Here is a 12,645-nt window from a genome sequence, read left to right on the forward strand (position 1 = left end):
TCAATGCTTGTACACCTTTGTATCAAATAATGTGGCCAAAGAGGAGTCTCTTGTGTGTTCCATCCCAGTGGATCTTGGAGATTAGGGAGAGGTGTCCCTGAATTGATCCGACATACAGTTATCCATAGTTCTCTGTAGATAAACAGTATTCTCATCTTCAACCACCACTGTAAGGCAGAGTTTCTGGGTACATGTACGGCGTGTGTCTCTGTAAGGTCAAGAGGTCATGCAGCGAGGCCCCCTCTGAGCAGAATATAGCATGCAGTCCAGACAGTGGGGAGACAGTGAGGAAAATCATGTACAAATAAGGCTTATGTGATTAACGACCACTTCACCTGCTGAACGTTCTAGGGTGTCAATACATTGACCACTGAAGACCCGTTAAGGAAGCAATTCTGTGCATTCTATATATGTACTGTCCAACTCATGTATTTAAGCACAACTGAGAGACAGAGTTCTCACTCATGCCATCAGCTCGTCTTGAACTGATTGTTTGATCCGGGCTGCTCGCCTAATAAACCCAAGTCAACTCCTTTCCTTTGTCGTGACTCCTTCCGGCCTGCCTTCTCCAGAATTTACATCTTATCAACCACCCACTTGGAAATTACAGTTCCTGTGATGAGCCTTCATGAGTAATCCTGAGTCACTGCTCACTAGGCTGGATGCTAACTTGTGGCTGACTAACTGTGATTCACCAGAAGGTTCCGGGTGGATTGCATGCATCCTAGTACACTTTATCCCCCTCTATCCATCATCCTCTTTCCCCCCTTGTCTCTCCCTCCATAGGTGAACCTTCCATCACCCAAATGGACCTCCTTATCTCCGAAGCCTGGCGTTTAATTAAAGATAATAAACGGAGAAGATCATTTCTCTCTTCGACCGTCCGCCGTTTCAAACTCACCATCGCCTCTTCTCCCCTCACGCCCGCACACATGTGCTCCGTCACCTTGACTCGAACGCGCACACACGCACACACTCGCACGCGTGTGCACACGCACATGCACCACGTCACACAGCACACGTATGTGCCCTCGCTCTCCTCCTCCCACACGTAAACACTCGTGCAGACAGCCAGCTTTTAAATAGTATGTTTTCCGAGTGCACGTATACACACACACACACACACAAACATTCATCTCTGTGTGTGTGTGTCTGAACTAAAGCTCCTCATTTATCTTTCCCCACGCCTTAAACACAGGTGGCGGGGATGTCTGGAGATGAGAAAGTCTTCAGTTCTCACAAACACGCTCTCACACACGTCAGTGTTCTCCATTGTCTTCCAGTAGGTCCAGTAAGAACATGTTGTTTACCACAGTCAGTGTCTCATGTACAGAGTGCCCCTGGGACATTTATTGAGCCAGGAGATTTAAAAGAGTTCTGTTTTTTGTCCATTAGGCCTAAATGGCCATAGCAGGCTGATGAAATGGAATAGTTGTGGTGCTCTTTCTCTCTCTCTCTCTCTCTCTCTCTCTCTCTCTCTCTCTCTCTCTCTCTCTCTCTCTCTCTCTCTCTCTCTCTTACACACACACACACACAGACACTGGGTTTTATTTATCCCTAACCATAACATAGCAGGGAGATAATGGCCGTTGGGAAGATCGTAAAAATAGCCTGGCACAAGTTTGTTTGTGTTAGCCCCTTCCACCTCTCCCTCTCTTTCTCCTTCACACCCTCTTTTCCTTGCCTATTAATCTGGACTGCCCCACCATCCAACTGGGTCTTTTAATCCCTCTCTTTATCGCTCCTCTCCTTCTCTCCCTGCCGGGTCATCCGTTTCATGTTCCCCAAATTCCTCATTCATATCTCTCCACGTATTCCTGTGCTTGTGTTCCGCAGCCATTCATCTATTTTGCCATTCCTACACTCTCTCACCCTCTCGCACGATTCATGTGCGTGAACTTTTCCTTTCAAAAAGGAGGGTTCGCCATCCTGCGGTAGGTAAACACGATACGGAGAAGGAAAACAGAGTCCGGCAGAGAGAGTTTTCTCACATAACAGTGTCCCCTAGGTCTTTTCCGCCTTACAGATGATATATTTGGTTTGGAGGATCATGAATAGTGTTATCAACAGAAATAGTATTTTCCCTCTAAACTAGCCTTTGGTCCTCTTTATATGAAAAATTGCTTATCTAAATAAGTGAAATGGAAAAGGAGACCCGACACACAGAGGAAAAAACACAGCATACATCATTTTTTTTCCCATTTGGGAGTCCTGAACTTACAAGGTCCAAGTACCAGGACATGTAAAGTAATGTACTGGATTCACTTGGCTGCATCTCCCCCCTCATTGTGTGTGTGTGTGTGTTAGAGTTGGGGGTTAGTGTTGGGGGTCAGTGAAAACTGGATTTTGAATGGGACTGAATTGTCAGTCTCCACGAGCCCAGCGGGATATGTTTGTGTGTGCTGCAGGTGGGGAACCAGAATCGGGTCTTTGTTTTCTCCATCCCAGCTCCTCTCTTGACACAATCTCACTTCGAATCTCTTCGACATCTCCAAGAGGATTCCTAATCCAGCCGTGATTCTCTCACAGCCCTCTCACCTGAGAGATGCAAAATGAAATCCGCATTTCACAGGCAGCAATGTCCTGGACTCTGTGAACTCGGAGGCAGGATATTGCCAGCAGTAAAAACCTGACACACAAGTGTCACATGTGGAAGACCAATGTTTCATCTTCCACTGCAGAGGTCAGAGGTACATTGTATCTGACACAACTTTATTGGTTTTGAGTTTAATGACTTCCTGTGGGGAGAGATTCTGCTTCCTGGGAGTCTTTCACCCTCCCCTCGCCTCCCCCCTCTGTCTGGACTCTGAGATGGGGTTACTAATGAGTGAGGACGGTGATGAAGCTTGTTCCGAGAATCTTTTCTTCCAAACGCCCCTGGCCCTTGGCTGACTCCCTGAGGAGACATGCATGTGTTTTTGCTTGTGTGCGTGCGACAAATAGGAGCAACTATAGAATATGTGTTCTGACCAATATGAACAAGACAAACAGATAAACATAGATAGAAATGGGGGGGGGGGGGGGCTGCACAAGCAAGACGGCATCCCCAAAGTCCATCCCTCTCTCGGGTACGGCTCTCCACACCAACCCCCTCACACATCCCACTCTTCCTCTGACACCCCAAAACATCCTTCTATGTCAACACCCCCCCCTCTCTAACCCCTAGCCCCCCTTTAACCCCCCCCTACACACACACTAATCCCCCCCCTCTCTAACCCCCGCCCCTCTAATCCCCCTCCCTCTCTACCCCCCCCCCCCACACACACTCTAATCCCCCCCCACCCCTGCTGCACTCCCCACTTTTGCACTCATAACAACTCCCCAAAAGCACAACCGAGCTCACACAAATGCATGTATACACACACACACACACACACACACACACACACAGACACACACCCTGTTGCTATGTCAAAGGGTAACCAGCCGTGTAATTGGAGCGTGATCTGATAAGCCCACCCCCTTTCGGACACCAGTTCTCGTACACTGACACTCACCACCCTTCAACGTACCAGCACAACCATTGGGAACTTACAGTCGAGATTCCTCCCGTTTGTACCTACAGCATGTACTGTACAAGAGCAACGATTCCAAAAAAGATCTATCTGTATTTGATAACGTTGAAAAGACTTTGGTGTGTGGGTTCAGCCAAACTCCGTCCTCTGTGGTCTTGAGCGGTTTGTTTTTCTTAGCCGGTGAGTGTAAGATGTCTGCTGAGTTGCCTTTAATGAGGGAGGCAGATTCCACTCACATAGCCACTCTTTCCCAATCCAAACATGTCTGCCTCCCTGTTCAACATGGCTGCCAGGATGACTTGTGGGAGAGTAGTATCAAAGGGTGCTATGGGACCTGAAGAGGCGGGTATACTGTAGGTGCTTATTTTCTGCACTCATTACATTTATGGTGGTTATACTATATGTCAGTGGGAAAAGTTTTTTTTTTTCTTTTCATATGTCTCTGTGTATGTTCAGTAAAAACCTTGCTCTGACTGAAAGCTCCAGTAGTACTGCTTTAGAAAAGTCCTTCTCCATTCGTAGTTGAATTCCTCTTCCCTCCCTTTCTGGTTCCCCCCCCGCCTCTCTCTCTCTTTACCACACTTCGAGAATAGCAGGTGTGAAGACAGTGCTGGCACCGTTGCACGAGATTATGCACATAACAGTGTCATCATTTCCAGCCTAGTCTAAACACAGCCCAGCCCCGAGGGAACCCCACAACACCAGCCCAGGTGTGTTGATGTTAGATCAGTAAATCTGGCCAAAAGTAGTGTTCATGTGTCTACCTCTGCCTCTATGGTCTGGACCTCACTCTGGGACCAGGGACCAGGGTGGGAGGGGGCGTGCTGACGACCTTCAGTGGTCTCCTCTTGCTTGGTTCCTCACTGGTGTCGGGTCATGGGAGGGTGGAAGGAGGCCTGTGTGACTGTGGAGATGTGCTGTTCTGTCTCAGCCTCCGTGTCTCAGCCTCCATGTCTCAGCCTCCGTGCCTCAGCCTCCGTGTCTCAGCCTCCGTGCCTCAGCCTCCGTGTCTCAGCCTCCGTGCCTCAGCCTCCGTGTCTCAGCCTCCGTGCCTCAGCCTCCGTGTCTCAGCCTCCGTGCCTCAGCCTCCGTGTCTCAGCCTCCGTGCCTCAGCCTCCGTGTCTCAGCCTCCGTGCCTCAGCCTCCGTTCCTCAGCCTCCGTGTCTCAGCCTCCGTTCCTCAGCCTCCGTGTCTCAGCCTCCGTGTCTCAGCCTCCGTGTCTCAGCCTCCGTGTCTCAGCCTCCGTGTCTCAGCAGAGATAAGGAGCTGAGGAGAGATGGTCAGAAGAGAGTAGTCCATGTGTGTGTGGGTGTTTGACATGGGAGTAACTGCACTGGAAGCATGCCTGAGTGTCTGGGAAGGTTTCAGCACCTGTGAGCGTGCACAAGCGTCTGTTTAGGTTCCCCCTCTCGTGAGGGTGCACGAGCGTCTGTGAGGTTACCGCTCTTGTGCGCGCGCACGAGCGTCTGCGAAGGTTACCGCTCTCGTGCGCGCGCACGAGCGTCTGCGAAGGTTACCGCTCTCTCGAGCGTCAATGAAGACTCCCGTGCCTGCAGGAGTGGACGTGAGCAGCGCCCTGCTCCACGGCTGTGCTCCAGAGACTGGGCTGTGTTAGGAGGGCTGATGTAAACAGGGCTGGTCTTTCCCACGTCTCTGTTTATACTGGGAGCCCCCAGAGCAAACCAGACCCACTGGGTTCCCTCCACACCACTCACACACCATCCGTCTCTGTCCCCGACTCACACACACAGATAAAACACACACACACAACACGCACGACACACGCGTACACACACAGGCCGTAGGTGTGCGCTCAGGATGAGCGAGTCTCCCTTTGCTTGTCAGAAACCTTTTCATCTTCCCTCCCTCTCTCCCTCCCGTGCTGTACACACCTCGCTCTGTTTTTCCTCCGTCCTCTCGCGTCCTTTGTTTCCCTCCCGTCTCTCGCTTTCGGGTTCTTCTCTGAACCCGCGAACCCTCTCTGTCTACCTCCCTCTAACTCTATCTCTCCATCGCTGTCCGACATTGTCTGGGCTACTCAAACCCCGCCCCCCACCTCCCGTATCATGGGACGTGCCTCGGGGGAAACAAGAGCGACCATTTCATTTGGGGAGATGGGGCAATAGTCGTGGTATATAGGACATCTTCGAAACCTTTGGGAAGCAGAGTAGGCTTGGATAAATAGTCCACACACTTTGCATAACAGTCAGAGAGAGTCTCTCACTACCACTTCGAGACCACAGATAAACTCCATCTCAAACTTCCCTTTTAACCAGGCCTGTGATGTACACGCAATGTAAACAGAAGACTGAGGTCCAGATAAACACATCTAGTCTACAGGCAATACTGAGGTCACCCCAACAGCTACACTGCCACAAAGATGCTTCCAAAGAACAAGATAGCAGGAACCTTAATCCAAAATGGCAGTTGGGCTTTTGTTGTTGTAGGGAAACAGTGCGAGGTTAGCATGGGGAATGGACATCTAAAGACCTAGAAGAGTTTTTGGGCGAACCTTTGAGTGGCCTTTTGATTGTCATGAGACTTGCCAAACAGACCATTTGGAACGCCCAGTCTAAGTCCAAATATTGAACTTCCTTCACAAAGCCTGGTGTTCCATAGAAGCACAACCTCAAACATCTTTCCTAGGACAATATCACAGGGTCAGCATTTTGTTATTTCAAATATGAAATGTATTCCTGTCGAGCAGGTACGAAAGCGGTGCCGAATTTTCCACATTGCTCACTTCCTGGCTTATTTCTGGTAAACAAACTTGTGATAGTCCAGTCAACTTCAGGTCAGCCATGATTGTCTCAAACGATGTGCACGAATCACACAAACACACACACACACGCACGTGCAAACATGCACAATGACACGCACTCACCCGTGCACAAAGACACACAAAGAGAAAGAAAGGAAAAAAGGGAGAAAGAAAATAACCCAGAGATGGACCGACTATTTCCTTTCAAAAACATCTCTATCAGGCCTTAAGTATTCACATCTGGGTGTTTATGTACTGCATCTTCTGACCTGATGAGAAGAGGAGCATTGTTTCTCTGGAGAGGGAGAGTCAGAGCAATGCGCAATCCAACAAACTGTAAACACACTCCTAAGAGCCCTGAGCGTGCGTCATACACACACACTCACAATCACATGCCCCTGTACCGTCGCTAGTGGTCTGATAGCTAATGTGCTCTAAATCTCAGGCTTTATAGTAAACATCTGGGGACATCTGAACAAGGCTCTCAATGCAGAATAGATTTGATTTAGGGGGTCATGTTTCAGCAGGAAGAGCTCGAGAAGCTGCAAAGAGAGACACAATCTGGTTACCACAGAGGAACAGCAAAACAACAGCACTGAATCATTCAGAAGGTATTTTGCTGTTTTGTTTGGGACAGTGCCAAGCGTGAGAAAGAAAAGTGTGTGTATGTGTGTGGTATCAGGGGTTGAGTGTGTGTGTGCGTGTGTGTGTGCACATGTGTGTGCATGTTTGTGAATATGACAATAGACAGGATCTTTTGTGATACTTTTTGTATATCTGGACAATAACACACTTCAGAGATGTTCTAAATTGCACAAGACCCTCCTGTGTCAAGACTGGAGTCAGGGGGATAGAAAGACAGACACGCAAAAATGCAGACACAGTCCCTATTGAACCTTTTTACCAACCTACTCCGACGCAAGAGTTCATTCATTAAATTCATTCATGAGCCATACAACCAGCTGGAGACTCTCTGATTGATGATAACATTTCCTCTTCCAGAATTCTCCTCTTCCTCTTCCACTGTTAACCTATCCAGCAACCGCAAGAGAGCGCTTACACCAGATGCGTCCCCAGAAAGCAGTAACCCATCTCACACTACGCTCATGATGGCTGGGAGACAATAAACAATTATAAACCAGTACATGTATACAACCAGTTCTTTCCCTCAAGAGGGTGTCAAAAAACTAAGCCCACAAAGTGCACTATTGGCAGTAAGAGGCGCCGACAATAGGCTAGAATCAGCAAAATAGACATTGGGGAAAATTTACAGCTGAAAGAAAAGCCTTGTGACAAATCACATTCCAGAGACTCATTTATGTGAAAGGCAAAAACTGGCAGACTCTCTATACTCCACACCTGCAAGAATGATGTAACCTCAGACAGACAATATAGTTGACAGACAATGGACATAGCTAATGTAACTTATTAGCAGATAGGGGAGGGCTGACAACTCTAGGGTTCTGGACTTTACTTTATAGAATGTGGACCATGCCAAGTTATGATCCTCCTCATCCACTTGACAAACAATGATGTCATTCTTTTCATACTCTAAACTAGATTGAGGAAGTATAATTTGTGAACCGCAACACGTTTCTTATTTTTCACAAACTGAAGACCGGGTTAGTGCCAGGGAAAATACATGAAGGAGGTTGAATAAGATTTGGCCTCAATAGAGTGAATATCCCTGCTATAAATAAAGTTATAGCTTATTACTTTTATCAGTGCCGTGAGGCAAATGCCAGCATCTTATCTGATTATGGATTGGTGCCAACCCAGCTCTGTTGCTTCCCTACAGTGTTCCTCACCATGTTCGATCTTATCTGTATCTTTTAGCTTTTAGCATGGGAAGGAAACAATACGGTAGTTGTTTTGGATCATATGTGTGGTTTGAGCTTCTGCTTTCCACACCAACCCTGTCCCAGCCCTGTTGGTGTAAATAGGAGAGGTGCTGATGCAGCTAAAGAGGACTATATCGTTTCCCCTAAATCATTGGTCTAAGCAGCAAGGTTCGACCTGGGGAATTGGTGACACGCAATGGATGATCAAAGTCAATTCAAGGTCAATTCCGAGGGGTCAAGCGTAAGGGTGAGGTTGGGATGTGTATCTCACAGCTTCATTTCCATCTAGTGTGTCCTGATGCTGATGTCAGACATTGAGGCCTTGTTGGCAATTCAAGGGAGAGTGTATGACGCTGTTCTTACCTGAGAGTGGAGCTGTTGGTTGCATCTTGTTGTCAGTTGTCCTCCCTACCTGTGGAGGGCAGCAAAACGCCTGTCAGCATTTAGTTGGCCGCAAAGCAAAAAGAAGTATAGCTCCTCCCACAACCCCGGTGTACTTGGCCACACAGCATAAACATTAGCACCATTTGTCAGTGGTGAAATGGATTTCGTTTATATTTTGGAGGATGTATTGTGAGTCGTTAATGCTCATAGGTAAATATAGTTACGTCGCTAACTATCTGCACCAGCCGTTAACTTATCCCATTGATTATTTCAGCTCCTAAAGCAACTTTCTGTTTAGCTGGCTAGCCAACATCAGCTTTCCACTTCTCTTTGTTATGATGCGGTTAGCTAACCATACTGTACTAGTTAATGTTAGACTATCTGGCTGGTTCACATGGGTGTATTTTCCTGCTCCATATTGACTATAAATCGTAATATTTATGTTTCCTAAATTAGAATCTGTTGACACATTTAGTCACTTATGTTCTATTAGTTAATATGTTGTGTGGGGTGGCCCTGGCCATACTAGCTAGCCAGCTTAGAGTGCTAGCTGCGGTAGCTACATGCAACATTAGCTCGCTGGCCGTTCAACAGGTTACTACGCAACGAGACACCGGCTTGCCAACTAATCTGCTAACGTTAGCTAGCTAGCTACAGCACCAGATAGACTGATCAATCAAAGGTTTGCTAGCTTGTTTGAGAATACTTTGCAAATGAGTCAAGATAGTTAGAACCTCCCAAGAAATGAGCGAATTTTGCAACCGTTATAGTACAAAGTTAGCTAGCATAAGCTAGCGTTACTGAAGGCACTGTATACGTTCTATTTCATATTATAATTCAGCAGGTAGTTGCGCATGTGTTACTTTCAATAGCTCTCACGTTGAACTGTATTCACATATACATTTGCTTTTATTTTAAGCTTTAAAATAACAAGACAGCTGTCACCGGCCTTACTTGCACATCCGACCATGGTCGCCTTCTAAACAGGTGCAGCAGTTACGGAGTCGAACTGACAACCGTCTGTGGACCTCACCGGGCCGCCAATACTAGCAAAAGGTAGCTAGACTGTTTAGTTCTAGTAACGTGTCAAAGATTAGGTATCTCGGGTTTATATTTTATAATTGTAGATAATATATTGCAAAGCTACATCTGCATTCTTGACAAATACATTTACTTGTGACAGTAAAACTGTGCACTTATCCAAAGTTTTTGCATAAAGATATTTTGGATCGAAGCGACTCTATATTGAGTAGTCGGTAGGACTAGGAGCCTGATGCTTTGCCATGCAGTGCTGTACAGTGAAGTTCTTTAACACAGCACTTAACACTCAAATAGTTCAAACTGATGTCTACTTGCGGATGCCATTCTAGTGGGCTACGTCCTTCAGACTTAGCCCTGACTCCTGATTTGTATTCTGATCAAGCAGTCAATTATAGTACATGATCAATGTTATTAATTGAATATTATTGACTGGGGTTTTGTGCATGGTGCTGTCTCGTGTGCTTTTAGAGTGTCTCCCTCCCTAGCGTTGATCATGCATCTGTAAGACACGCCCCCCCTCCATCCAGCGCTCCCTATGGATTCTAGCGATGACCTAGCGCTGGATATCATTGTCACCAATGTTGTGGCAACGTTCCGGACAAGGTGTCACCTCAACCTGCGAACCATTGCCCTGGAGGGGGTCAACGTCATCTACAAGCCGGAAGTAGGGGTGAGAGGACGTGTGTGTGTGTGTGTGTGAATGTGGTGTGTGCATGCATGCATGTGTCTCTAACTCTCTCATCTTTGATTTGTGTTTAGAAAGTCCTGATCAAGCTCCGTAAGCCCAGAATCACTGCCTCGATCTGGTCCTCAGGGAAGATCATCTGCACTGGGGCTACCAGGTGCACCCACACACCTGCTGGTTCTCGCTCACTTGTCACAACCTCCCTTGTCTGTCTTGTATACTCATCTGCTTCCCTCTGTCTGTTGTTTAGTGAGGATGAGTCAAAGGTTGGTGCCCGCAGATTAGCACGCATTCTGCAAAAACTGGGCTTTAAGGTGAGGAAACATACCGACGGAACATGCTAGAAGTTGCATTTATTGTTTGAAAGTTAGTGGTTGGATTTGACGTGTGTGTGTGTGTGTGTAGGTGAGGTTTTCTGACTACAAGGTAGTGAACGTGCTGGCGGTGTGCTCCATGCCCTTCTCCATCCGCCTCATCGACTTCACCAAAAATAATCGTCCCATTGCCAGGTAACAAACACACACACACACTCGCTGCCCAGGGGCCGGTTCCATAACAACATTGCAAGTTTACCAAACAAGCCAGGTTTAGTCAGTAAGGATCAACATTGGAAAACAGTCAGTGTACAATGTGGAACAAAAATGCTGACTTAACACATGCTATTGGTGTAATAAGGATGGCCTCTAGTGGTGAGAGCTGGTTATGTCTCAACAGTAGATTTCCTGGCCCAGAAAGTCGATTCTATAGCTCATGGCAACACCTCCCACTTAATAGCAGCGACAACCGTGATTGAGTTTTGATTGAAAGGGCCAGTGGATTGACAGTATGTAGCCACTGTGTGCACGTGTTGAACGTCGCTCGCGTCTGGGTTTTCAGTTACGAGCCAGAGCTCCACCCGGCTGCCACGTACAGGATCAAACACCTGAAGGCCACCGTGCAGGTCTTCTCCACTGGCAGCCTTACAATCACAGGTAACAATACAGACCTGCTGTGTGTCACTAGTGCTGTTGGCCTCGGGCACACCACAACAACCAAAGCGGTGAAACGAATGCCATTATTAGTGTTATTGAGTGTTATTGATGGTAAGCCCTCCAGGAATGTTGTTTTCACGTTCTTCCCGCGCTCAGCAGTGAGTTCCCTCCTCAGGCAAGCCTAAGGCAGCCTTGACAAAACAAGTCTGTTTGGAAACGGACGTGGGGGGAAAAGTTTCTGACCTGTTTTTCTCGTTCCGCTGTCCTTTCCGTTGCTGCTGTAGGACCAAATGTGCAGAGTGTGGCCACAGCGGTGGAGGAGATCTACCCACTGCTGTTTGAGTGTCAGAAGCCCCTCCGGAAATGAGACGAGGACGCGAAAGGGACCAGTGGAGAAGCACTTTTTAATCTGTGGATTTGTGCGATTTTTGTTGTTTTATTCGGTCCACCCAGAAACGGCGACGAGTCTGTGACCTCCCAGTTGGCTGGATTTGACCTGGAAACTCTTCCCCTTAAATTCACCCCGTCACAAAGCTTGTGTAGCATCTGTCTTGACATCGTGGGGTGTGTGACACTTGGTCTTTTACACTTTCACCCCTGATCTCTGCTATAGTCTCAGATGTCTGCACTGACCGCGCCCTAGAGACAGCTGCATCGACTTTTGATTGAAACTCGTTGGGCAAGTCTCTAACCGAAATCTCATTGAGGGATATTTCCGATTTTCTTAATGTCACAGGTTTTTCATTTTTATGCATGCCATGATAAATGGACAGGCCACCAGTCTTACATTTTGAGCGCGAATCTAGGTAAACCATCAGAGAGACGCCACCCGTATTTCAGCCCCATTTTCTTTTAAATGTCCGTTTTTGCCATGCTGAATATTGCCATGCCTTGGTTTTAACCTTGTATTCTTGTCCCGTCCCTGTTTGAACTGAGGCCGAAGACGCTGCTAACCGTCCAGTGAGGTGTTCCGAAAAGCATGATCGTTTGTCGGGAGTGTTAACGAATCGGTTCTCTTACTTTGTCTTCATTTGTACTCGTATGGCTGAAGAAGAACTTGTGTAACGTTAAGGCGAGGAACAGCCACGGGAAGAAAAAAAACAATTACGATTTGATGACGCAAATGGTTTGAGCTGTTGAGGCAGTCCCACCCATCGGTGTGTGGATAGCAGCTACTCTCACCTTCACGTGTAGGCGTGAGGACCCCGCCTGGCGTCAACCTGGTTCTTATCAATGCGGGGGGAAACCCCCAGTAAAAGCCTGTCACACTTGAACGACCCTGTTCAACTGAGGAAGTGTGACGCTTCTGTTTGTGTCGAATGTTCAAACTTTTGTATTTTATAATGAAAACAGAAATCGAAATAAACGAGGCTGTCGTAGACGTGCTTAATCTTGTGTTCTTTGGTCACGGGAGAAAGTCAGTTCACGCATGTACAGTTTATTGCTT

General features: G+C 47.4%; 1 protein-coding gene across 2 annotated transcripts; it reads left to right on the forward strand.

The window, feature by feature from the left end:
• The first annotated feature begins 8,575 nt into the window (after positions 1 to 8,575).
• Positions 8,576 to 12,577, forward strand: tbpl1 (TBP-like 1). 2 transcript variants are annotated; one of them, XM_062467284.1, is made up of 8 exons: positions 8,576 to 8,711; positions 9,421 to 9,557; positions 10,011 to 10,212; positions 10,302 to 10,384; positions 10,478 to 10,541; positions 10,633 to 10,736; positions 11,104 to 11,198; positions 11,483 to 12,577. In XM_062467284.1, exons 3-8 carry the CDS (start codon positions 10,078 to 10,080, stop codon positions 11,563 to 11,565), a joined length of 564 nt encoding a protein of 187 aa, XP_062323268.1. In that variant the 5' UTR covers positions 8,576 to 8,711; positions 9,421 to 9,557; positions 10,011 to 10,077; the 3' UTR covers positions 11,566 to 12,577. The 2 variants fall into 2 exon arrangements, with proteins under 2 accessions (XP_062323268.1, XP_062323269.1); XM_062467285.1 differs by having other exon boundaries at positions 8,629 to 8,711; positions 9,489 to 9,557.
• The last annotated feature ends 68 nt before the right edge of the window (positions 12,578 to 12,645 follow it).

Source organism: Osmerus eperlanus, chromosome 8, assembly GCF_963692335.1.
Source record: "Osmerus eperlanus chromosome 8, fOsmEpe2.1, whole genome shotgun sequence".
Lineage (NCBI taxonomy): Eukaryota > Metazoa > Chordata > Actinopteri > Osmeriformes > Osmeridae > Osmerus > Osmerus eperlanus.

Bases quoted from the DNA above. Each gene is read 5' to 3' on its own strand.
- tbpl1 (XM_062467284.1), top strand. From the start codon at position 10,078: ATGGATTCTAGCGATGACCTAGCGCTGGATATCATTGTCACCAATGTT. The intron at 10,385-10,477 runs GTGCACCCACAC...TCTGTTGTTTAG, and splicing joins ATCTGCACTGGGGCTACCAG to TGAGGATGAGTCAAAGGTTG. The intron at 11,199-11,482 runs GTAACAATACAG...TTGCTGCTGTAG, and splicing joins TGGCAGCCTTACAATCACAG to GACCAAATGTGCAGAGTGTG.